Raw genomic sequence first — 26,562 nt, 5'->3', positions numbered from 1 at the left:
GCTTTAGCTCACATCCCCTCTAGGGACTGGCCTGGATTAGGAACAAGGAGCTCTCAGAGAAAAGTCTCCATTTTGAAAACTATTTTCCACTGGATCAACATCCTTTGAACTTGCCAACTCTTTAGATGCTTCATAAAGCCTATTTATTTTCTTGTTTTGCCAACAGATGGTATGAATTTCTAGTAGGAGATGCAAATTGCTTTTGCAAGTCGGTATTTTTACATTCTGCTGCACTATTTTTCTAGATGCTGTAAATGTACTTGTTTTAATATTTGAATATGTTACCTACCAGTAGGTACCACATGTACAACTTGATTTTAATTGAAGAAAATAAATAACAACCAAACAACAATATTGTTGTGCACTACTGCAGAGAAAGCTTACTTGTTTTGGCTGGGCATTTATTCTTGCTACAAAGGAAGGTGGCTGCCAGCAGATGTTACATCCAATGGAACAGGTCATCAACACCAGAAAGCTATCTCCAGCTCTGCACTTACCCTCATCTGAGCCTCCTGTTTTCCCCAAATTAATTCCCCTGATAAGACAATTGCTTCTGTCTCTCCCAGTATGTATGTCTAGAACTGATTTCTCTCACATTTCTCCTTCTAATTTCTTCCCTGCTTGTTTCTCCCTTCCCACTTTCACTTCTCAGACCAAAGAATGTGCTGTCTTAATGCTCTAAGTCCATCCTAGATGCTTTTGAGTCTAGCTTACACATGTATATGTTACTCTTATCAAGCTTTTTACAGATTTATTGCTAAAATTCAAAACCATTATTCCACCAGTGTGTTCTGCATACTGGATGCTGCCCTTGACACTGTTGATTATGTCTTTCCTTTGGAAAACCTCTCTTCTCCAACATATTGCTTCTTTTCCCAGTTTGATCCCTCCCCACCTTCCTTCTTCAGTTGCAGAACATCGACACTTCCTTTATCTCTCTATCCCAGTATTTGAAGAGACACTCAACTATTAACAAGGCAATAAATACCTTTTGTTGATGCTAATGATTCATAACTACACATTTCTAACTTGGATTCCTTCCATCCAAGTTAGAGTAGCACCCTCATCATTCTAAAATTGACTCACAAATGTCCAGACATGAACTTAACATTGTCAAGATGAACTCTTGTTTTTTATCTTTGTGCTAAAGTCTTCTCTTTGCTACTACAGCACAGTTAACAGCAACACTCTTCCCTGATAATCTAACTCGGAATATTGTGTGGAATGTCACACTTTAGTATCCAGCCTGAATCTGAGAATTAAAGTAGTCTGTTTCTTCCTGCAAATCACCTCCAAAATGACAACAAAAGTCTAAGTATCTTGCTCATTGGTAATCTCTTCTTTGGCTTCAGTGCCTGCAAGTCTTATTCTCTCAAAGTGATCCTCATGAAATTATCTTCCTGGTTCCTTTCTTAATTGAATCACCCCCTGATATGTCTTCCCATTAACTTCCATTTTCATTTATATAATCCTCAAAACTTTAGTCCTAATGCTTACGTTAGTGCATGACTGCTTCTGCTTCTGCCTTAATAATATCAGCTTCAACTGCAGTTTCCAAAAATAATGTGTTTTTCTTTTCCCATCATCATCACTTACAGGAAGGGAGAAACTAAATCCATTCTCAGAACCCCTCTTAAAACTCCTATCTCAGGTAAGTCACATAACAAAGCACAACTTGACAATGACTTAGCATGATATTTTTAGTCTATGACATGTTCTTGCCCTGTTCTTTACTGCTAGGTGCATCTTTCAGATCATACAGTACTTACTCCTGTAGAAGTACTGAATGGCAAAAGCAACAACCAAATAATTTTTGAGGGAAGAAATGGAGCTGTCAACGATCCTGCACACAAGTCAGACTCGTACTCTTCAATTACGATGTATACAGAAAGATTTTGTGGACTTTTCTGATTTTGGGCTTGAAGATGGAAACAGGATCCTTGAAGATGGAAACAGGATCATACATTTTCAGCTATGAGAAACTCTACAGTCTGTATTTGTAATTTTTAATGAAAAAGTTGGTGATTTTGGTCTTAGAATTTATTATTTTTTCTAATCCCTTAAATCTTTGACTGCTGTTTACCCTCAGGTTCTCTGTTGCAGACTTGAAAGCAGTAAGACCAGACTAGTATACTTTAAGACACTGTACACCAAACCTTTTTATGGACTGCTGGATTTGTAAGTAGACTTGTCTGTTAACTAAACAGGCCACTTTGGATGAAGCACTATGAAACAAAATCATAGCAATCAGCTGTTGAGTAATCGGTCTAGACAGATGGAATAGAATTTCTTGTGCAAGTGTACAAATGCATTTCAATAGCTCCACAACTCCATACTTATGTGAGATGATAAAACAACTGCCACCCCTTTATCTTGCCTATACTGAGTATTTAATGTAAAATAGCCTAACCAGTTGTTCTGTGAAAACGACTGTAAAAAGAGATTAATAAGAGGCATCCTGGAGACCTAATTACATATAAGCACTGCAGTTAATTAAGATACATACAGCTCATCTGTTGAAAAGTCATTTTTGCAAAATTAATTATAGCTTTGTTCATCAAATGCCACAGTGATGAATACTAATATTTAATTTGCCTATCACTAGAATTCAAAATTTAAAGACAATAAAACCATTAATTTTCATAGCTCTCTTTGATGTACATATTTCTATGCCCATTTTACTTTCCCTAGGGAAAAGTAGATTCCCAGAGGCATGGGATGGCTCCCCAAAGCCAAATATGCAAGTACCAAACCAAGATTAAAACTGTAAATTTCATAGCACACAATCCAATCAGTTCTCTTTTAAGCCACATTGTTCTTCTGAAAACAGGCAAGAATGAATTAATAGCTAGAACCAGACACTGCCATTGCAAAACAAGAAATGCTTCATATAAGTAGATGTACAGTGAAACAAATATAAACCCAAAGAAAGATACTATCATCAAGAACATAATATTGTTGAAAAATCATTTCTAAGGCCCATGTAAGTCACTGAGGTTTTCTCATTGACTCATTTGGAAAAAAACTCCAAGATTTGAAATATCTGTATAATAAAAGATAATTGTCAATATCAAGCATGGTTAACATCACAAAATACAGTAAATTTGCATGCATGCTGAATGTGTTTAAATAAAACACATTACAAAGCACAAACACACAGGTTTAAGTCAGGCATAGTCCAATCACGATAAAGCTATTTGCCTAACCTTCATAGAACTTACTCTGATAGGAAGTACGGATCCGTTTCGTTAAATCTGGATAAAAGTTAGACAGGCCACGCATGCAAAAGTTGTCTTTGGAACATGCCAGTACACCAGCATCAGCAGCAGGCAGAGGAAAGAGAGAAAAAACAGTCTAAAGTGAAAGGAAGTGATATCATAACCAGCACCTAGAACAGCCAAGGTGAAGAAATTTCAGCAGATGCTTACCTTCCAATTGGGAGATATAACAAGAAAAATAATCAAAAAAGTAAAGGATGTGGGATGGATGGTGAGAAAGCAGCTGAGGCTTTTTTTAGGTGCGTAGTTTCTATGAGCAATCTAGAAGTGTGTATTCCTTATCCCCAGTGGGCTCTAGCAGCGCTTCATAGCTGGAAAGTTGCCTTAAGGGACTGACCAAGACTGACACAGAGACACCCTGTGTAGCACAGTGCTGATAACAGCTATTTCTACACCAGCTACCCTCTGCTTTATGTAGGGAGCTCTGCAGCATGTTGCCTGTGGCTAGCTGCGTAAATTACTTTGGGAGCTGCTGTGAGGCTGGCTGAACCAGAGAGGGAAGTTGAAGGTAGCTTAAAGCTGCTTGTCTCTTCTCTCCTCAGCTGTGCCAAATTTACATCTTTTAAAACTTGGCACAGATAAGAAATAAGCTTGCCGTGATTAAATGCCTAGAAAGTGAGATAAACAGACTTTCAGGAACTGAAGCAGGCCTGAAGACTTAAATGTTATTCTCTATATTTTACTTTTTGTTTGAAGTACAAACATGTTCCCAATTTATAAAAGTTTCCATTCACTCGATGGAGAAATAGGATTTGATGATGTAGTGCACAGTCTGCTGATGAAAATGCTGATGTCACAAGACCACTATCATCTGCTGCTTTTAGAATTTTACGGTTAGATTTAAAACAACATTTTCAAACAGATTTTTAAATCTAATTCTAAACTCCCCAGCTACATAAAACACATGTCATAATTGTGTCTGGCTCCACCTAGGATGTTCTATGGAATATGTAGAGTAAAATGACTTGAAACATAAAAGACCTGATTTTTTTCTCATAGAAGTAAATTTTTTAGATAACCAAAAGGATATGGTATATTTTAGCTGCATTGATGGACTAGTATTTCTAACACACAATGCATAAGAATAGCTGTAACTTACATAAAGGATCACAAATGTGATCCTCTTGGCATCAAATTTTAAAACATGGCAAAGTTTCAATTCATTAACAAAGTGGCTATTCTGAGCTAATGTGCATGTCTCTCAGGTGTTACCCTTCTCTAGACACAACTGCTTATTCAAATACCAATGAAAAGCACTTGGCAGAAGATACAATTAAATTTAAATTGAATCCTTACCTACTGGTATGAACTTACTCAAACCAGAAAGAAAACAGCACACAGACTACGCTTCAAATGCCTGCCACAGAAATAATTGACTGCTCTGCTCATTATGATTTGCTACAGGCTCAGCTAAGAGAATTACTTGCTGACCTCCATCCCCAAAGAATAAACTTCATAAAACATTTTGTTTCTGAGAACATGTCAGATTTCTTTTGTCAAGTTACAGAAATTCCACTGGCCAGCAAATAGTCATGCATTTCAAAAGCACAATAGAAAGCCACGGGCAAAAAAACCAAAGAACATAACAGGCTTATAGCCACAATAAGTTATTTCCTACCTGCAGCAAATTGCCTGCTTTTGCGAGGTGAACGGGGTTGACGTTGGTATGGATCGCTTGATCCATACAGGTCAAGGGTTCCCATGCTCAGTAGTACTGTCTTCTGCATAAAGTCCACAACAGCCAAACCATTGCAGTTTCCAAATGCCACTCTGAGAAAAGAAATGTTTCTCAAAGGTATTAGTAATATGTAATTAAGTGGTGCAAACAATAATAATTATTTATTATTACGGATTCTCCACAAACTTTTCCTTCATAAACTACTCAAAGCCTACATTTCATCATTCTTTCAGATTTGCAATCCTCAATTTATAAGACCGTGTCATGAAACACAGGAGGCGATTTTCCAGAAAGCAGACTTCCCACTTTAATTAAGTTTCTGTGCCAAATGCACTGCAATAATGTCTAAATGTTGCTTTACTGAACAGTATAATTCTAGTAATAATGATGTAAATTAAGCCTACAAATCTGGAGTAGATCTGAAAAAGTGTTTACATCTATATAAAATATGAACATAAATTAAAATATAAAAACAAATACATGTATAAATAATTATTTTAATCTAAATGTAAATGATAATTAAATATATTAAGCTGTGCTGTAGAGACACCCAAATCTGAAAGGTATTTATAACATTTTCTTCCAACTCTGTCAGTGTGGCTACAGTATAGATTGTAGCTAAAACAGGCTCTATCCCTCTAACGTGTTTCTAAAAAATGGCATTTTGGTGGTGATTTGATTCAAGGGCAAGATCTTTCAACTGGTGTGAGACTGCCTGAGATCCTGACTGCAGTACAGTCATAAGGATAAAGAGTCGAAACAATTTATTTCTTGTCCTGCCTAGAAAGTCCCTTCTGAAGCATTCTGCCACAATTCTTCCGTATTGCTTCTACTGACTTCCTTCTGACAACAGTTTCAGAAAGAGGGAAGAAGTTGCATTGGCCAGCAGCAGTTTCTTCTCCTCTCCCATAAAAATGTTTTCTGGTCTTGCTTTTTCCCCACCTTGGAAGGGGTGAAGAATGACGGGGGAGAAGGAAGTAGAAAATGCATCTCTCTAAGAAAAAGGGTGCTAAACATGCCTATATGTAAGACCTGGGAGAAAGTCTAGTTAATCATAGCATATAGAAACCCACATAATCTCAGCAGATAATACCTTTGCTTCATTCATTCTTTAATATGAGGAAGATCTTCCCTGTGAGGGTGGTGAGGCACTGGCACAGGGTGCTCAGAGCAGCTGTGGCTGTTCCATCCCTGGCAGCGTTCAGTGCTGGGTTGGACACAGGGGCTTGGAGCAACCTGCTCTAGTGGAAGGTGTCTCTGCCCATGGCAGGGGGTTGGAACTGGATGAGCTTTAACATCCCTTCCAACCCAAAACCTTCTATGATTCATATTCTCACTAAAGCATTAAACCTATTTAAGATTTAATATTAAAAGACAAGCAAAATTGACTCATTTCTTTCTTTTTTAAATAATGACAAAAAAATCCAGACAGCATATTTAAAGGATCCATATGCCAAACTCCTGACACTGCATTTTCTGGAGACTTGATTTGAGCGGGAATATTAAATTCTAATTATTATTCTACAGATGTCTTTCTTTTTCTATCAGACTGCAATTTAACTTCCAGATAGAGAGAACTGGCTACAGCCACAGGAAACTCAAAATCCTGAGCCAGACTCAAGCAGATTAGGAATAATTTGTGATCAAGTTTCGTGATTTTATGTAAAAAGTTATTAAGATGGACAGTTCAAAGCCCTGCAAAATATTAAACACTTAGTTTTCACACTAAAAGTGAGCTCTGCACTGAACTCCACCTGACTTCTTAATATAGCTCCAAAATATCTTAAAGGAGATATATGAATTTGTGTGTGGAAAAACAGTAAGGAAAGAGAGAAGTAACAAGATGGAGGAAGGGGAAGCAGGGTAGATGATAGAACATTTTTGTCTGTTGTACCTGTTCTTCCTCTGCTTCCTTTATAAAAAAGAGGGTTTCATACAAAAAACAGAAAAGGTAAAGGGTGAAAATGAGGTGAGTTTTTCTCATTTATCAAACTGGGAAATTAAGGCATCATCTACAACAGTGGCTCAAATTCTACTGGTTGTTACTACACCACGTTTTCCACTCTTGACTGAACACTGACTTTAGCACAACATCTATGGCAATATCATGAACATATTCCTTTTTTCCCCATTGACTTTTCACTGATCAGCAGCTTTAGGAGCTATTAATACACACCAGTACAAATACACTTTCGTTTGGCAGTATTTTATGCTTACGTGAAAAGATCCGAAGGTGAACTGAGGAATAAACTCCGTGTTTTACGAATGTAGAGTAATACCTGTTTCAGAAATTACTAAAGCCTCTTTTACTTAATTTATTAATTTTGCTTAATAGCAGAACAGAGAGTTTCCCTGGGACTCTGTCACATTTGCCAGAAGATCATTCTGTGCAAGGTTTTATGTCTTCATGCTTCTTGACACAAATTGACTAATAAAGAATAGTAAAAAAAAAATCTTTTGATATCTGTTTTAGGTATTCTTGTATTTTGCTTTAAAGCATAGTTAATAGGCATTGCCAGGGAAAGGATATTGAAGTAAAAGAGATTACTAGTGCAAACTGTGACAGCAATTCCTGTGTTCATAAGTCGCTGTGCTCTAGACAGACAAGAGAAATAAAGGACTAAAAATGACAAGTGTCAATCTGATCTGTTAATACTTGAGGGAACAAAACTTACAGCCATCTGCATTTTGGAAATTATTAACCTGAGATTTATTAATTCTGGAGAACATGAGTCACAAGAAGAGCTAGTGATCATTCACTGCGGACAGCAAATTAACTGAAGTGGAGCATCACTTCCTGGTCTGCATTTCTCTCCTTCACTTAAGTTCACACATAAGCATGGATATGGTATTTCTTACACCTGAAAAAAAATACTTTCCCAAGAAAAATCAGAAATTGCTTCTTAATTTTATAACACTTCTGAGGAACAATAAGAAAATCTAGACATGATGTTACTATTAACGAAGCTTAAGAAAAAGTGCTAAAATCTAAGTCTTTATGAAATATACAATAAGCATCATGAATTTCTCAATTTTGAGTGATGAACAGAATTACTTGCTAGGATATGTTCTATTCTGGTATCTTTGTGGTATCTCTCTATCTGCCTCCCTATCTGCCTCTCTATCTGCCTATCTAATGTCATAAAAATCTCATCATTCTTGACAGTTATTACGTAGATCGGTCAAAAGATTTTCTTCACATGAGCTGGTAATACATTTCGAGGGACTGCTTTCAGTTCAATTCAACTGTACATACTTTAAACCAAATTGATCATTTGTATTTAACCTTGTAGATCTTCAATGCTAACTGATGCATTTTTTCTATAGCTAGCACAGCAAAAATTACAGTCTTAAGCTTCATGCTGAAGTGGCACAGTTTTTTCACTGTGAGGCTAGATAAAAGCTGGGATTGTACCTTGTTGTAGACCCAAGGAAAAAGTTGAGAGAGGCAAGAGAGAGGGAGAGAGAAGAGATTCTGCACAAGAAATTTAAAGAAACAGGCTTTTCTTTGGTAGTTTTGTTGGAAAGTTAAATTTAGGTTATTGGGCTATTTTTTCAATAAATGCATTTACTGCTGAAACTCTCAAGTGTAACATAGCACTCTAGTGTAATAACCACAGTTATTATACAGTGTTTTAAAGGAGGATATCCTGTAAACTATTACTATTCCTAGCAAAGCACACAATTGAAAACACTTGATTGAATCAGGTATGTTTAGGAAACCACTACGAGTGCCATGAGAACTGAAACCTGTCAGTAGTTTACAGGTAAGGGAATGGTGTGATTATTCCTGAAGTCAGATGCTGCCTTAAAACCTGACACCTGCAAGGGAGCAAACTAAGCAAATCCTAACAATCGACAAATGCATCTAGGTATGGTAAAACAGAAGAAATCCCATCCCTGGCAGTGTTCAAGGCCAGGCTGGATGGGACTTGGAACAACCTAGTCTAGTGGAAGGTGTCCCTGCCCGTGGGAGGGGGTTGGAACTGGATGAGCTTTAAGGTCCTTTCCAACCCAAACCAGTCTGTGATTCTATGAAACTTTTAGAGTTCATGAATAGGAAGTTGTCTGGAAATTGAAGCCAAACACTTGACAAAACAGCCCTCCACTTACAGTATTTTTGCACAAATGTAAAGGCTGTGCATAAAATTTCCAAAGTCTCTGAAGAGAGTCAAGTGATTTACTGAAAATCAGTGGAAGTCAGATACTTAACACCCATTACAGCCTATAGTCTTTACTGGAGTAACACCTTTTACAGAGAAAACCATTTTAATATATCTGGGCATTTCTCAGTGAGAGAAAACATTAACAATTGGCAAACAAATTGAACCCAAGGGAAAAATATACCCAGATATGCTCACTTGCATTTCCATACAGGATTTAGCATGTGAATGTTCCTTATTGCACTTTCAATTTCAGGTCATTGGTTCTCTTGCAAACAGAAATTAGCACAGTCAGAAAAATGCTATTCTTAGAAGACAATTTCTGCCTAAGATACAATGTCATGTTAAATGACATTTAACACTTAATCACATCACTTTAAAGAAATGTATTTCACGTTGGTGATCCTTTCAAACTAACCTTAAAATGTACAGATTTGAAACTGGATTTCATTTTAAAGGGTAGACAGAATAACGTGAAAAGATTCAGTCTTTTAGATAGGAACAGTAAAAATACTGGCAAGAATGGCAGATCAACAGCTCATGTTCCAATCTTTATGTGAGTTCAAATAATTTTCCCCCAAGAATCTTGCTTCTAGCACCTTTTGATTATTTTTACTTTAATTCTCTGTGGGAAGCTTCAAAGTATGATTGGAAAAGACATTATCTAGTGCAATAAAGAAAAAAATGCAACCTTAATTTTGAGTTACTTACAGTCCATAAGCAGAGTTTACAGCAAGACTGGTAATCTGCTGTGGAGGCTCACCATCCACCCACACCAACTGAATAACAAGATCTGCTTGGTATCCAGGAGGCATTCGCACAGGACGAGTCTTCACGCTAAAAGCAAGAGGTACAAAATAAGAACAAACAAACAAAGGTTGTGAATTACAAAGTGAAGCACAGTCCCTTAATAACTACAAAGCAGTACCAGCACTTGTAGCATACTATGCATATACCCATACATTGAAATGAGGCATCCTCATGAGAACAGGGATATTTTGGAGGAATTCCAGGTTTTGACTTTCAGTTCTGTTGTGGAAACAAATCTTCCATGGTCCCTACAAGAGAAACTCTGGAGAAGTTGTAGGTGGGGGGTTAATAAAAATCTTTTTTGCTTAATCATTTTGCTTATGTTCCATTTTCAGAATATTTTCTCAAGCCCTACAATACACACTTTTAAAATCACCATGAATAATCAACTGGAATGGAAAACCTAAAATACTTCCTTCTGAAACTTTGAAACAGGACATTTCTGTATTTTTGGAACTTCCTTGCTCTGAAGTAAAGCATCAAGACCAGGTTGGACAAAGCCTTGGGTGACAAGGTCTAGGGTGAGGTGTCCCTGCCAATGGCAGGGGGTTGGAACTTGATGATCTTAAGGTCCTTTCCCACCCAAAACATTCTATGATTCTATTACTCTATGACAGAAAAAATGGAAACAGGCAAGAGAAAATCAGAGCATGTATCTTTCTGTAGTGGTCCTCACCACTGTACATACAAAACTTAAGCACTTGGCAATTCTATTTGTCCATCTAGTGCAAACAAATGCTGTTTTCTTGTTAGAAGTATGATCACCTAATATGTGATTAGTCTTAATGAATGAATGCTTCCTACATAAATCTGATATAATTATTAACACCGCTTCATATTCTGTTATGGCAGGTTCAGTGACTTGCAAAGCAGGTAGTGAAGGTGTACATATTCAGAGGGAGTGTGAGAACTGAACACTTCCATGTGGCTGCTTTATGCATGTTCTTGACTGGTAGAACATAACATGATGATACACTGAAAGAAGATAGATGCAAAACAAGCAATACTTGAGGTATTCCAGATATTCATTAGTACACTTCCATTGTAGGTAGTCATTTATACATACAGCAAACCGACCAGTGCATTTTTGCTGTAGCTGTAAATGGTGAGAGTGCTCATATTGCACCCCTCTGCACACAGTAACAATAGGGCAGTTTGCACACAGTAACAATAAGGCAGCCCTGGCCTGTATACCTGAAAAGATGATGGATCAGACTGGAAAAGAACCCACGTAACTTCTAGTCCGATCTAGTCCAAAGCAGATAAGTAAGCACTTCTTTCAAGAGAGGATATTCAAACTCCTCATTAAAATAACAAGGGCTATTAAGTTTTTTGTAGCTACACTGACTGCATCTTTTGGGATGGAGGCTGTGGTGACAAACAGGGCTATTGGAAACCTTGGAGAATTGAAGGTAAGTGCAGAAAATTATAATAAAATGAAGCAAAATGTAATCCCAGAATGACACCAAGGCAGCCTCCCCACCAGCAACTGAGCACCTGCACCTGATACAACATCCTTGATAACTGCATTTCAAAATAGAATCACAGCCTGTCTCAAATTGTTTAACCATTTCCATAATACAGTTTGTACTGTTTGTATTTTTATTGTAAAGGATTCACTATCCCTGCCAAACCTTCCCCTTATTTATTATTTAACGAGAGAGTCATTCCTCATCTATCTTTCTAATACCTTAACAGTGGCTTGGCACACTATTCTTTTTCTTTTGCTTGTTGTACAGTTCAGACCTTACATATCCATTTATCTGGAGCAGCAATCAGCCACTTGGCTCAGATCTTGTTATAGGAAAGACTTGACAGCATAGTTCAGCAAGCAGGATGCTTTCTCCTCTCCTCCTCTTCCTCTCTCCTGATTGTCCAGGACCAGTGGCCCTGTCTGGACTACCACTCCTCCCTTCCCCACTCAGGACTGCTGCAGTCACACAAGCAAAAGGAAACAGCTACCACCCACAGTCTTGACCCAAACTTGAAGGGAATCTCATTGTGACAATGTGTAAATGGAGATGAAGAGTACTTTATTTGCCTAGAGACAAGAAAGTAACTGCTTTCATTGTCTTGCATAAGGAGCCTTGTTACCCATGGTTGGTGACAGACTGCAACAGACAAGGTAACATACAACGCTAGCATGCCAAAAAGTTATGGGAGCCAAAAAGCAGTCATAGCAGTAGTGAGGTAAGACTTTCTGAAGTGCAGGGTGATGAAGCCTGAGTAAGCACATGGTGTCGTAGCGTTGCACAAGACACCTTGTTAGAGCTAATACATGACTGTGTCAAGCCTGAAGAGAGGACATACAGAAACAGGAATGCAAGTGAAGCGTAAACTGATACAGCTGGTGAAGGAGCCAAACAGTTTACTGTTAGATGTATGATGCTTTTCACAGTCATCTGCAACTTTCTCATGTCCTGCAGCCTCCTCAAACTCCATAGCCCTATCAGAATATATCTATTCTACTGAGGATATGGGGTCACACCTTTGGGTATCACATTATCTGGATACCACAGCAGAACATATACAGGATTTCAGGATGAGGAACGAGACCTTCACTTGGATTTCCAAGACATGAACACCTCTCCCCTTCATGACCCTGTGCAGCTCCTACCTTTTCCCCTTTCAGACTGCAGAAGTACAGAAGTTGGCAAGGTTTTGGAAGTGGGGAGCACAGGGGACCACTGTGAGGAGAAGCCGGGGCTGCTCTATGCATGACACAGCCTCATTCTACCTGGTTCCAGCTGTCTGTGTCACAGACCCATGGCAGGATGCAGCTGAGCCCCTCAACAAAGCTAGTGGCATCTCTGGGAAAACCAGTTTAAGAAAGGGCAGAAAATACTGCCTGGGAGCAAGAAGTGAGGGAAAAAGAAATGTGAGAAACAGCAGCGCAAGCACCAAGGTGAAAGAACTAGGAGAGGAAGTGCTCCAAGTACAGGAGCAGAGACTCCCCTGGAGCCTGTGGAGAAGATCACAGTGAAGAAGATATCCATACTGCAGCCTTTGGAGAACCCTATGGTGGAGCAAGTGGGTATTTCCTGAGGGAACTGTGGCTTCCAGAGAGCCCACGCTGGAGCAGGTTTATCCTGAAGGACTGTACCCTGTGGGAAGGACCCCATACCAGAGCAGGGAAAAGTGTGAGGAGGGAGGAATGGCAGAGAGGAGAGGAATTGTTGCATCCTGACCACAACCACCATCCACCATACCCTCTGCAGTGCTTGAGGTAGAGGAATTAGGAATGAAGGAGTGAAGGTGGGGATAAAGGAGGGTGGAAGGCAGGTGTTTCAGTTGCTGACTGAATTTAGACTCTATTTTAATTGTCAATAAATGATCCTTCTTTTCCCCAAGTTGAGTATGCTTTGCCTATGACAGTAATTGGTAAATGATCTTGTTCTTGTTATGCTACACTGATTCTGGTTGTTGCAAAGCTTTGGGGTTTAGTTTTCTTCACGAGATAATCGCCTTTATAATTTTGGAGCTACTGTCAAAACCCTTGATTGAACTACTTTTGGGATGATACACTTAATGTCTGGGAACAAAGACTTACATTCTGGGTACAGCCTTTTGATGACAGTATTTACATCAAAAATATTTATCTGCATAATCACAAATACATCAATTTCTTAGGTTATTATAGCTGCATATCTCATTCTAAAATCTTCTGAAATAAGCAAGGACAATATTTATTCCACACTGCTGCTGCCTCTCTTGGAAACATTTACTTTTGAGTTCAGAAGAATGCCAAGTTTTCAATACTTCAGCCCCTTCGATCACTTTCTTTCTAGTACCTATTTGTAGACACAAACATGTTCAGCCATTCTGAATTCCGAGTAGCCAAAATTATGCCGAGTGCCACCCATTTCCTCTAACAAGGCTGAGAAGCAGATATGAAAATAAACACAATGGAGCCAAGATTAAAAGCTAGTCCGAATATAAAATTTTATGTGGATTATAAACATAGTTCAAATTATGCACTCACCCTGCACATGTAGGTGGCTGCAGCTTTAAGTTATTATTGCTGTATCTTAGATGCTGTACTGCTGCCCACCTGAATGACTTGCATATAAAGTCAACAGCATCATCCAGGTTTCTACTGGGATTTCCGTGTTTCCAGCACTACTTCCATTTTATCATCAGAATTCTGCTTAGAACAGAAGTTTTCTGACACACAAGGAATGTGGACCCAATTAGGGTTTGGGAGAAAAGTATGGATATTTATATGTCTTTCCCTATTGGAAAAGATGAGGGTGTACACGTTATATAAAACTATATTTTATATAAGCTGTAAGAGGGACCATGCCAGCAGTTCTAGTAGTAGAACTGTTTCTACTTTGAACATATCACTTCTCTGTCAAAATAAGTTTTCATTAACTTTGAGTAAAATGGGACAAAACTCAGCTGGCAGCTTAAGGTGAGGTTATGTGGAGATAAGCAAACTAACCAGCGGAACCTCTATGTTTCATTACAGATCTTCTGCCCTCAAGATAAACAATTCCTCTCCTCCCCAAAGTCAACTAAGAATCCCTTAAAGGAAAATCTTAGCCACTGAAAGAATCAATTGCATTCTTGCTGTCATACATGGATTTCACATTGGGATTTTTTTAATAACTTCTCTTTGCCTTTTCTAATGATTTTCATGGTTTACATTAGGATTAGACTGAGGTCTGTGGTTCAACTGCCTGACTGAATGAGGGGGAAACATAAACAAGATGCCAAAAAGTATTGTTAATTTTACAAGAACAGTGTCATGTTATTCCTTTTCAATGCTAATGCTATTTTCAGGAGCAAAACAGCCCAAAGTATCTGCAAAGTCAGGCGATGTTAATTTAAACTGCCTTTGAAATAATTGAGGCATTTAAAATATTTAATAATAATTAGACTGAAATAATAATGTATTAATTAAAATGAAAGCAATTGTTATCAGCAATGCACTATAATTGCTGCAAAATTACAGTTTATGGAGTTCTGTACAGAATTCTGTTTTGAGTCTATTCAAACCTATAATTTATCTGCCTTATTTGTAAGAACATATCAATCTACTCCAAATGTACTGTAGCAGACAACAATTTGCTTCTTTCTGAACTTGTGAGACCCACTTGCAGCACTGTGTGCAGTTCTGGGGTCCTCAACATAAGAAGGACACGGAGCTGTTGGAGCAAGTCCAGAGGAGGCCATGAGGATGATCAGGGGCTGGAGCACCTCTCGTATAAAGACAGACTGAGAAAGTTGGGGCTGTTCAGCCTGGAGAAGAGAAGCTGTGTGGAAACCTCAGAGCAGCTTCCTCTGTCTGAAGGGGGCCTACAAGGATGCTGGAGAGGGACTCTTCATCAGGGACTGTAGCGATAGGATAAGGGTAATGGGCTCAAATTCAAACAGGAGAAGTTCAGGTTAGATATAAGGAAGAAGTTCTTGTGAGGTACTGTTCTTGAAGAAGTACTGTGAGGGTGGCGAGGTGCAGGCACAGGTTGCTCAGAGAAGTGAAAATGCTCCATCCCTGGCAGCGTTCAAAGCCAGGTTGAACAGAGCCTTGGGCAACTCGGTCTAGTGTGAGGCACTCCTGACCATGGCAAAGGGTTGGAACTGGATGATCTTCAGGTTCCTTCCAACCCAAACCATTCTAGGATTCTATGCTTCTATGAAACATTAAACATACATGCACACTTCTACACAGTGCATCTTTTTCAGAATTCTATAATTTATAGATTTTTTTCATGACTATGAACAAAGTTTCTATCCCTTACATACCATAAAACACATATACTTATTTCACAAAGAAAGATTTCAGTGTTATGCTGAGTAGCCAAGGACAGGAAGCTCTGCATGTGTGAGCTTTATGGAAGTCTCTCTGTGGCCTTGAAAGAAAAGTTGCTCAGAAATGTGTTGATGTGTGCTGCAGTGCTTGTATTCTGTTCCAAATCATGGGTATGAGGTGAAGATTTACTCCTAGATAATACTGGAAAATTACAGCCAAGCATTTACAGTAACAGTTTATCTTCACAGTTAGCTTCTGGCCTTTCAAAATCTCTTGCTGATTATTTTGCCTCAATTGTTTTGTTTGTTCCATATTCTGGTTTCTTCTCATTTTGTGTTGCATACATACAATTCATCACGTGCTTGATAGTTGATGGATTGTTAATACAATGGATAGCAATGCTTTTTGGAAAGATAAATCTTTGAGCAACAGCACAGACTTACCTAAGACATGGGATACTATCCTTCATCGTTCCTTCACATGTGACAGTGTTGGTACTGCCTGAAAGGCTCTTTAAAGAAGGAAGCTGGGAGGAGGCATCTGGAAATGAAGGAATTATTTCCGGTTCAGGAGTAATGATATCTTCTACTTCAGACTGAAGTCGTACCTCTAATGACTGAAATAAAGAAAAAGCTCAGTTACAATTTAATGGAGAAAACTGCTGAAAGTTCGGTTACTTTCAAATAAATATTGGCCAGCTTTTGTTAAAAAAATAATATACACTCCCCTCATTTATCATTATCATTTGCAGGCAAAGAACTGTCAGCATCAGAGAGGAAGCAGTCATCTACCCTATGCTGATGGAGAAATTTTGTGCTTATTTCTTCCAATGCTAACTTAGATGCAAGCCTTCTGCTGTATGTGAAAGGCAAGAATACAGCTTTCCAGAATTTGTTATGAAAAGAGAAGTTGATCATTCCTACACACACACTCCCTCTCCCAATAATATTTTGGCATAAGAAGGCATCATTCAGGAGAATTTTCTGCCTATTGTCTGTTCTCTTTTTCCTAAGCACCTAACGCTGCCTCCTTATTGCTTGTACAACAAAGTCTCTACCAGACAGGGTTTAGCCAGTGTTCAGAAGTCTGACAGTGTGGGTAGTACTGACGAATGAACATTTGTCCATGGGTAGGAGTCAGGAAATCAGTGATAAGAGCACTGAGAGGTCAACTCTTCAGAGGACAATTCCTCAGACTGAACATGAGTTTGGCAGAAAGTGAAGTTCAAACCAGATACCTTTTGCTCTCCTTTGGGGCTCTCTAGATAGAGACAAGGAGACCAGCCCGGCTGAAGCACCTTTCAATTCTTTCCACTAGTTCAGGAAACCTTAACAAAAGGACTCCAAAACATAAAGGAAACAGGACAGGGAGCTCAAATCCATGTGAGTAACCACCTCAAAGAATCACAGTAAATACTGGGTAATTCTACGTCATGAATTGCCCAAGGAGATCCCCATTTTGTAAAGAATAAAAACCAAGGTACAATCCTCAAAGAGGATCTTGGGATTGGCAGTGGAACAGTGATTTCAGTGCTGACACCCTGAAGTGATCAGAAGCAACTGCAGATATAGATACTGCAAACTCCATCTTAGTGATCTCTCACTGAGTAACTATTAGTAACAGAATGGAGCTTAAGAAAATACCTACTTTCAATGAGAATCAGGAGATAAAGATCAGTTCTGAAAGCTCCCCTATTTCTCAACCACTGTGTTAAAACACAGAAGATTTCAGAAAGAAGTTATTCTGTTCAACCATGGCAATGACTCTAAGGTTGGATATAAAGCAGAACAGGTCTCATGCATACCACTTGCCTCCAAAATCTGACACGGAACGATGCAAATAATATTTCTATTGAGGAAATCCCAAATACAGCCTATGCTTCTAAGGCATATTCAGCTGCATCCTGCTACATGGAGAAACCTTTGAGTAGCCTCCATGCTTCCCATTTACCACAGCAGTAACATTACAAGACTGACATCAGGCAGTCAAACCAACACAGAGTCCTTAAAATGCTGGGATTTGTAGACTGAATTCAACATGACTTCAGGCTGGCTGCTAGAGGAGGAAGTACACTAAGTGCTAGAACTTGGGCTCACCTGAGGCAGCAAAGAAATCCTGGAGACCGACAGCTCAGATTCAGTGTAGATAAAGCCAGACAGCCTAAATTCAGGTACATATTCAAACAAAGCCTCACATACTTTTTCTTAACAGCCCCCCCCCCCCCTTTAATAGTGAAGATTTGAATGCCTGCAGCAAAAATGCGGGGAAAAAAAGGAGATACGGCCTATCTCAGGGATCCAGGGGAACTCAGTGACTATGCCACCAAGATTAGATATTAAAGCAACTCTTCAGAGAACAATTCCTCATATAAATGCTTCTTAATTAGAGATGAAAGCTGAGAAACTGTTAAATTGCACATATTAACACTTTAGAAAATACCAGTTCTGATGCAATTCAACCACAAAAGTAAAAGACAGGAAAATAAAGAAATTAAATTATAGGTAATAAAAGATAAGGTGCATTTGCTATGGAACAATGTAAGAATACTGAAATGTAGTAATTTTAGCAGCATTATACATGAGCTGGTCAGTTATATTACTGTTCATTAGTTTTAAAACTTTCCTGAAAGGGTACATTCAGCTAGCTTCATAATTGCCTCTAAGGGGAAAAATAAGAGGAGAACAATGGAACAGCCATAGGTAATGAATTTCCTTACCAGATGGCACATGGCCACAGGCCAAAAGTGACAGACTTTCTAAAGTACATTAGAATAGTGTGAAATGGAAAGGAACTCCAGTCAGGGAAGGTGGAAAATGCAAGCAACATTTTGGGTCAACTTCTGGGGTTTGTTGAGAGCTGGCAGCCACAAAAAAAATACTTTCTGGCAACAGAGTGTCTGGAGCTGCAAACTGTTCTCCAGCACCAGAGAATGGCAAGCTTGAAGTAGAGGCATTCATGTTTGGTTTGGCTTTGCCTTAAGATTAGTTTCCCGTAGACTTAAGAAAGACTGAAACTTATGTCTCCTGTTAGACTTAATAAAGCATGTTTTGCATTATAAATCCTGTTCAGCCACACTGTTAGCAGTGGTTGTGGCTTCTGTGCAAAAAACCAAGGCTTAAACCAAAGTCAGACTTGCTGTGCAAGTAGGTGTAAGTAGGTGACTGCAGAGCAGTTAAAAGAACATGAACTGTATGATTCTGCCTGAAATAAGGGGACTGCTTAAGATGCGCAGACTGAAAAAGGAGTATTTGAGCAGGACAAAGCAACAGAAAACCAGGGATAATTTTCAGTCCCTTTGTAGTATAAACACTATAAACGTAAACTAGATAGATGGAATACTGGAGTTAAAAAGACCATTATTACGTACAACCATAATGAAATCTGATAAAAACATACAGCAGCCAGTATTTTTACAGCAGTTTTAAGTACAACGGAGATTTATTGTGTCATAAAGTCTTAAAAGCAAATTATGTCTGAAATCTTTACTGTATGTTACTATTAAGGCAAAAAAGTAGAGAGTTGGCTCCCAAAAACTCAGATGTTTGTCACTAACTTAAGTAGGATCACAATTTCACTCAGAAGGTTTAAAATGGCATGTCCCTCCCTCAACTTGTATTTAAACAGCTTAACATTAACTTTATTCAACTATATGATCACAGACACAGCCAGGCAATTTGCTTTAGAAATGATGCTCTTTTATAAGAGTGAAATTCTGAAGGACTTACTGCAATTTCAGTATTTACTTCATGTTTGCTGAACCTGTAAACAACCACATAGGCAGAAACTCCTGCCACACAGAAAATTCGGCTTTCAGGACACCAGTACATCATCTGAACAGCAAATGGGTCTTCTTCCACAATCTCAGCTGTTGCTTTGCCTTCTCCCACTTTCTGTTTTTCAAAGACCTTTGATGTTTTTAATTTGTACAACATCTGTAGAGTAACTGGAATATATTAAAACATAAAAAATACTGACTAACATGAAACAAGTAAGCTACAAAATTCCTTGGTTCTCATTTTCTGTTCAGTTCTGGCATAACAAAAAGTCTTACGAAGGCCTACAAGGGGAAGATGAGCATTGTACAATACAGATATTACTCTGGTGTGCAGTACTGGTAGGATATGTATTTAATACTTCAAAATGGGTATTTGTCTCTGAAATACTTAGTACTTTTCAGGACAGGATGTCAATGGTGTATGTTACCCATTATGTCCATAATTATTGCTCTTATACTCAATGTTATAGCGAGGCTGTGATAAAGCTGCTATTTTCCTAATGAGATGTGAAACTAAGATTTTGCTAGAATGTAAAGACTATGTGGCACTTCAAAAAGCAACCATTAGGAAAGTATTCTGATGGCCTGGACAACACAACAAACAGGAGTTCCTTTCTGAGTTCTATAATGTTTTGAATCTCCTGACTAATAAGTATAGTCTTTCTACTCGTATAAAAAACCTTAGTATCTAGAAGCCTTTGCCAAGACTAGAACTTGAGTGCCTTGAATTCTGGAGGTAAAGGAAGGATTATAAGTAACCCTACTTTGTATTATTGAGATTCCTCCCTGCTTTTTACTACTTTTACATTCATTTATCAGTGGCATTATTTAATAATTGTGTAAGGTCGGAAAAGTGTTTTTTTTCCCTAATTTAATAAAAATTTGCTTAATTTCACCTCATTATTCCTAATGGTATAATTCCCAGGTATTACTACTCCTATTATTAAATATCATGTTTCATATATATACACATGTGTGTTATTTGTCAGCATTATATAGAAGTGAACTTCAGAAACTTACTGGCAGAAGCATCCCAAAACTTTACTGATCCATCTGCATGGCTTAAAGAAAAGATGAAAATTAAATGTGTTAAAACAAGAAGGAAACAGCGTGCACCATAGCTGAATAACTTCTGTTTTAAAGGACGGCTCCTTGGAAATCCATCAGGCATTGTTCATGGGGCTTCTATTGCAATCTGAGCCTTTCTATGCCTTTTCGCTACGGATTGTTTCTCCACTCACAAGGTGAAATTCGTCCCAGTTCACCACACCCTCACTAACGCCAGGGTATTAAAAAGAATTCCTAAACTGTCTCCAGATACAAAGTCCCCAGAAGGCCAAAGGACAACAGCTATAGAAGAGCAGCTGCTCCCATTTTCAAAGCTGTTCTCTATGCCCTTCAAGGCCAAAATACTCTCTTGCAAAGGATTCTCATTTCCAAAGACCCCACCTTCACAAGTATATAAGCATTCTGTCTAACCCTGGGGCCTCAAATGGTAATTCTTAATGGTAGGTCATCCCCAAGGACAAAGTTTATTTTCTACAGCAAATGGGATGTCTCAACACAATGTCTGTGATGACTCAACGCAAGGAAAAAACTATGTACCTCAAATGAAAAGGCCAGGCTATGCATACTTTGTGAAGGGTCAACTCTTATCTATAGCTAACCCACAATCAAAAGTTGTAGACACTAACATTTTAAAAGTAGCAATCCTCAGTTTCATTCTCACCCTGTAATAATGATTTCAGGATATGTCTGAGCTCCAAGATTCCATGCTCCACCACTGACAGGCCACTCCTGAACAAACAACAAGAATACAGAGATCACAACTAATTCTGATCAATCTTCCTTGGTTAATTTTTAAACTCAGGAGTAGACAACATCTTTCTCCAAAAAGGAATAGAACTCATAAAAGGCATTCAAGGCTTTTAAAACTTATTTATGTTTTTATATTATCAATAAAGGCTTTTGAAACAATAACATTTTTACATTATCAGTTAAAGTTCTGTGCTTTGAAAGTATTTCTGCACAGCTAACACTCAAAACCCCAAAACAGGAACTAGAGGAAGGAGCATCAAACAGTTCTGCTACTCTCTTCAGATGGCTTGACTCTAGGAGTTTCTACAGAACACTGAATAGACTGAGAATCTATTTTGAGGATGAAGATTACTGACGAAACTGGCCCAGAAACAAGCATCTGAGCATGATGCCACGAGATAGGAGAAAAGGGAATGCAGCTTTTACAAAACATATGAAATCATCATCTCCTCTCTGCCTTTTTTTTACTTGTGGGAAGACCCCCATTCTCTTCCTTGGTCTAGGCTGGTAGAGCGAAATGCTGGTCTTTGCCTAAAGCTTGATGTGTACGGACACCAGATACAGGATGTGGAGGATGACATGTGCGCAGAGTAGGGGAGGATGTGTGCAGAGTACGAATAGGTGGAAAAATCCTGGGAGCACAAACTGATTGTGTGGATACATGGAGTGGATGGTTGTGGGTACAGAAATGGGTGGGTGGCAAATGAGAGGATATCTACATTCAGAGGATATATTTGTATGCACACAAATAAAGCAAGGGGACAAGAAGGTGTGCAATTGAATACAGGTAGGTGGTGAAAGTTTCAGAAACTATGTATATGAGGTAAGGATAGAATAGCAGACAAATTCAAGTAAGAGAGAAAAAAAGTCTTTTCTGAAGTACTCTGCTGGATCAAGATCCACAAAGAAGTAGATAGGGCCCAGTTTCTCAGTTCAGAGAAAACAAGGCAGCTCCAAGGAGAATAATTCTGTTAGCATGAACAGAAAACTGATAATGTCCAATTTGTTTACCCAATATACTTTCTAATTTATTTATTATGATGGATTAGTTCTAGTCCAAGCATAAACCAGATTAAGGCTTGAAATTTATAAAATAATTGCATTTCCTTTTTATATTTCTGCAGCTTGTTCCATTTCTAAAAGTATTATGTAAAGACTTTGGTAGCCCAGTAGAATAATTATTAATATCCCTATTTAATAAAACTCTTACAGACCTGCTGTCAATCCTCAACTTTCACTGAAGATCTTCTGCTGACTTCTTCCAGCTATAGTGTTTTCAGTTTTTTCTTTGGTAGAGGTAACTTATCCATACATATTTGAATTGTATACTGATAGCTTTCTTTAAGTCAAGCTGGCATAACTGCAGCACCCTAACGATTAAGTCCTATATAATGGTTATTAATGGTTGCGCTTAATAGATGATGTTTTTGAGGGATAAATACCAGGCTATAAGCATGCTGCTAAGCTGCTTGTTGGACCAACTTGAAAGTAGTCATTAAAGAAGTAAAACGAAAGTTATTTGGTAAGATGTTCCAAAAACATAGGTAGTACTTCCACTTGTTTTTCCTTATAGAAAGACTGGCTTTGCTTACCTTATTGCTGTATCCTTGCTTTTTATGTTTTGCTCCTACAGAATAGAGCACAGGAATCAAATCTGGAGGACAGTCCGCAAAATATTCTGTGCAGGTAACAGGTGACTCATGAATGTCAATAGGATATGGATTTTCAAAGATTGGAAAACTAGTTAAGGAAGACAATTTATTAGAAGCACTGTGACACACTGAGCCATAGAATAAAACATATTCTTATATTAAAGTGTGTAACGGAATCTAAGTAAAATCATTACTAATACAGTACATTTCCCCTTATTTATTAAAACATATGCATTGTTTTTAATATCAATGTGTAGTTACTCAAGTAAAGATATAAAAATTTCATTACTGTGACAAGAATTGTCTTGTAACATAAATACCCATTGATGTGAACAGGATTCCTTGTGTGAATGAACTAATTAGGAACTCATTTTTCCCAACATCTCAAAAATCTTATTTATACAGAACTGACACATTTTTTAGAAGCTTCAGGTCAATGCATATGATATATACTATGACCTAAGAACTACTTAATACAACTGCAGATTTTATACTGAGCAGCTTAGCTCATTAAGTTGGTAGACTAATGATTCTACAATAAACAATTGCAATAACAGATGATCTCAGTTTATTTCCTACTTCCATCAGTTTGGACAGTCTGATAAGAAGGGAGGCCTCACTTCCGGCATATTACACAATGTTATTCACAATTCAAAAATGTAGGAAATTTGGTTCTGATTTCAGTTCCATCCATTTTGTATGCTAGGATAATCTGAAGTACTCTTGAAAGTGAGATCAGAATATGAGTCACTTAAAATGTTCCAAGACATTAAGGGCAAAATCTGTTCCTAGTTACACCATTGTGAATGTGGATGTACACTACTGGTAGTGTTGGAGGTAGAACAAAATAAATTAGAATTAGATTCTGCCTTACACGATGCATAGTTTCTTTTTGATATGAATATTGATTCTGATGTGAAAGAACTAGTTGCATTTAAACCACTAACTGGATCATGAAATAATCCTGTAGATTCACTATAAATCACTGTCATTTTTTATTAAGATACTTAAATAAATACTTCAGTGGTAGCTCCTGTGAAGCCCAACGAAGTTAGGCATGCATATAACTAGTAATTGTATCTGGTTTCCAAAACACACAGTCATGCCATAATTCAGCATGTGATCAAATGCTACTTAACTTCAATGTTGAGTGAAGGTTTGAGGGTTATGCTGAAAGGACAGTAGATTCAGATTTATTCCCCAAATTAAGAACAAATATTGTTTGTTGACTAGCTGACCTTAGGTCTTAAGATGGAGGTAAACATATAGAGTGAATTATTACCAGGAGTGAATGATTTTGGACAGTAAATAACATTACATGATAAAATTTGAATTTTTATTACAATTTCCTGCACAGTTAAGATACACAAATAACTTCATATAAGAATTCATACTTACTTGCTTTGTGTCAGGTCAACAACAATGAGATCTTTTTCCAAAAGCACAACTACAGCATAGGGTTCTTGAAATTCTGTAAGTAAGGAATCAAGCGTAAAGACATGGAGTTCTCCTACCTATTAGTAATTTTAAACAAGTAAGTCATATTCATGTTCTCTAAACATTCACAGTGTATTAAACGAAAGTTTTAAGGTACAAATCCTAGACATATCCACAAACTAGACATATCTGCAAGCTAGGGCCAGTCAGGAACTGGGAAATTACTTTTGGGCAGTATTGCTGATCAATATACATAGCAGAAACAGAATTGGCATACTATAACATGCCAGCATGATGGTATATTGAAAGTAAAGAAACAGAATATGATTAAGTTGTGTGTATCACTGCATTGCTGAATCCAATTATTATACAGAAAACATATTTTTGCTGTCCAGTAGTAACACTTCTAACTGTTCTTCAAAAGCAGATGGTGAACAGCTGGTCCAGTCCACTTGATGATATGCAATGCCTTCACTTCTAAAGCAATTCCAAAGGAATCCTGTAAGTCTGCTGGGTTCAATTCAGATACTGACATGTTCCTTCCTCCTATACACTCTTAAGTAGATTATATTGTTTGTTTTTTTATTTAATGCCTTTTTTCATTTATCAAAAATAAACAATTAAAATGTCAAATGAATGCTTCCCTTGGTGCATAGGGTGTGTTAGTTTACACAGGAGAAAAGTGATTTTAAAAAGTATGTGAAATTATGACTCCTGCTTTGTGGCTTCTTTATACAAGGCTTACGAATAACACAGGTTAATCCTCCATTTTTAAATATTACTGTAAAAGCAGAGGAAGGGGCTACAAAATCTTAGTAGTGTCACTTTATTTGACATATTTTAGCAGTTTAATTCAGGCTGAAGTGTAAGAACTTTTTTGGCAGATAACCGATACTTTAATGTTCTATAATTTAGCAATCTGTAGATTTTAAGCCTAGTGGAAAATGTCAGAAATATAAGCACATGTTTGATTAATAGCAATATTTCCTCACACTAGCCCATGTGTTTCAAGCTTATATCTGGAGATACATGCATGCTTTATTGCCCACTCATTACTTGCTTCCTATATTGAGAATGCAAACAGGTTCCAGTTATTTTCAGTGCTGTGGTTTTCTTGAGTGGAGACAACTGTGAGAATGGAAGTCCCTGGAATGGAATTAAGGTATGAGAGAAGATCACTTAATTTATATCCTCCATAACAACATTTTGCTTAATAAACTCACCATTTGGATATGGGGTTTCACAAAGAGTTAAAAAATCAACTATAGGATGATCCATTTCAAGAACTGTAATTGCTTTCCCATGCATGATTGTTAAACTTGGTCTTCGACACGCCTTATCATATGACAATCCACCAGAAAATATCACAAATGGTTCACTGTATTAAAAAAATCAACATAATTATTATAAGTTTACATAGTACATGCAAATTTACATTACAGGTTTAATACCTTTAAACAATAACGAATTTCTTCGTGAAAAAAGAGTGTGGAAGATTTGAAAAGGACTTTAACTTAGGAATGCAACATGGAGTTAATTACAGAATGAAAACCATACCTGTTTTTACAGGTCTTGTACTCTACTTTCAGAATCGGTTTACAAGATTCAGGTTTTTTTCCATCTCTTTGAATTTTTCCTGAGGCAAGAAAGAAGATGAAAACTGTATTAAAACATCACGATAACAGAACCATCAAACTAAAATATATGCATTGAAGCAACTGTATAAACAGGAAGAAAATTAACTTCAAAGCTACAGAAGATAATGGGCACTAGCTCCTACTTTCATAAAATATGCATTTGTCTAAGTTAATTATATTTGTTATGACTTTCTGCTTTTACTGCCACATACATCTAAAGGACCACAGACCACACTTCAGAGACATCTAAACCCCATGCAGATTACCGAGGATGACACTGAACTGATAATTAATGAATTACACCAAATGCACATGTTTTTTTCTGAGCACATTATGAGCATAAACACCTTATTTTTTTTTTCCTAAGCCACTCGTGGACTGACACAATTCCTTTTGTTGAGGAAATGCTACATTCTCCAGAGTGTAACTCGTTGAGTGATATGTACAATTGAAATTCATGGGTTCTTCGTTAATTATGGCTCAGTACTTCTCGTCAAGAGAAAAGTCACTTGTAAACCGAAAACTCAACAACTTTCTTTGTTTTCTGGTCAGTTTGGAA

At 37.7% G+C, this 26,562-nt stretch overlaps 1 protein-coding gene across 2 annotated transcripts in view; it reads right to left on the bottom strand.

The window, feature by feature from the left end:
• The window catches only part of STXBP5L (syntaxin binding protein 5L), a 189,129-nt gene that overhangs the window by 46,203 nt on the left and 116,364 nt on the right, over window positions 1–26,562 (bottom strand). The window contains exons 9-19 of one of the 2 annotated variants that reach the window (XM_080613872.1): window positions 25,924–26,002; window positions 25,590–25,744; window positions 24,328–24,400; window positions 22,870–23,017; window positions 21,189–21,256; window positions 20,480–20,520; window positions 19,410–19,627; window positions 16,128–16,300; window positions 9,831–9,956; window positions 4,897–5,048; window positions 3,222–3,293 (exon numbers count right to left, since the gene is read on the bottom strand). In XM_080613872.1, the coding sequence (XP_080469998.1) occupies window positions 3,222–3,293; window positions 4,897–5,048; window positions 9,831–9,956; window positions 16,128–16,300; window positions 19,410–19,627; window positions 20,480–20,520; window positions 21,189–21,256; window positions 22,870–23,017; window positions 24,328–24,400; window positions 25,590–25,744; window positions 25,924–26,002 (1,305 nt within the window). The remainder of the gene's footprint in view (window positions 1–3,221; window positions 3,294–4,896; window positions 5,049–9,830; window positions 9,957–16,127; window positions 16,301–19,409; window positions 19,628–20,479; window positions 20,521–21,188; window positions 21,257–22,869; window positions 23,018–24,327; window positions 24,401–25,589; window positions 25,745–25,923; window positions 26,003–26,562) is intronic. The other variant, XM_080613873.1, reaches the window with a different exon arrangement.

Source organism: Psittacula echo (genome assembly GCF_963264785.1).
Source record: "Psittacula echo genome assembly, chromosome: 3".
Taxonomy (NCBI): Eukaryota; Metazoa; Chordata; class Aves; order Psittaciformes; family Psittacidae; genus Psittacula; species Psittacula echo.
This window is presented reverse-complemented; position numbering and strand designations above follow the sequence as displayed.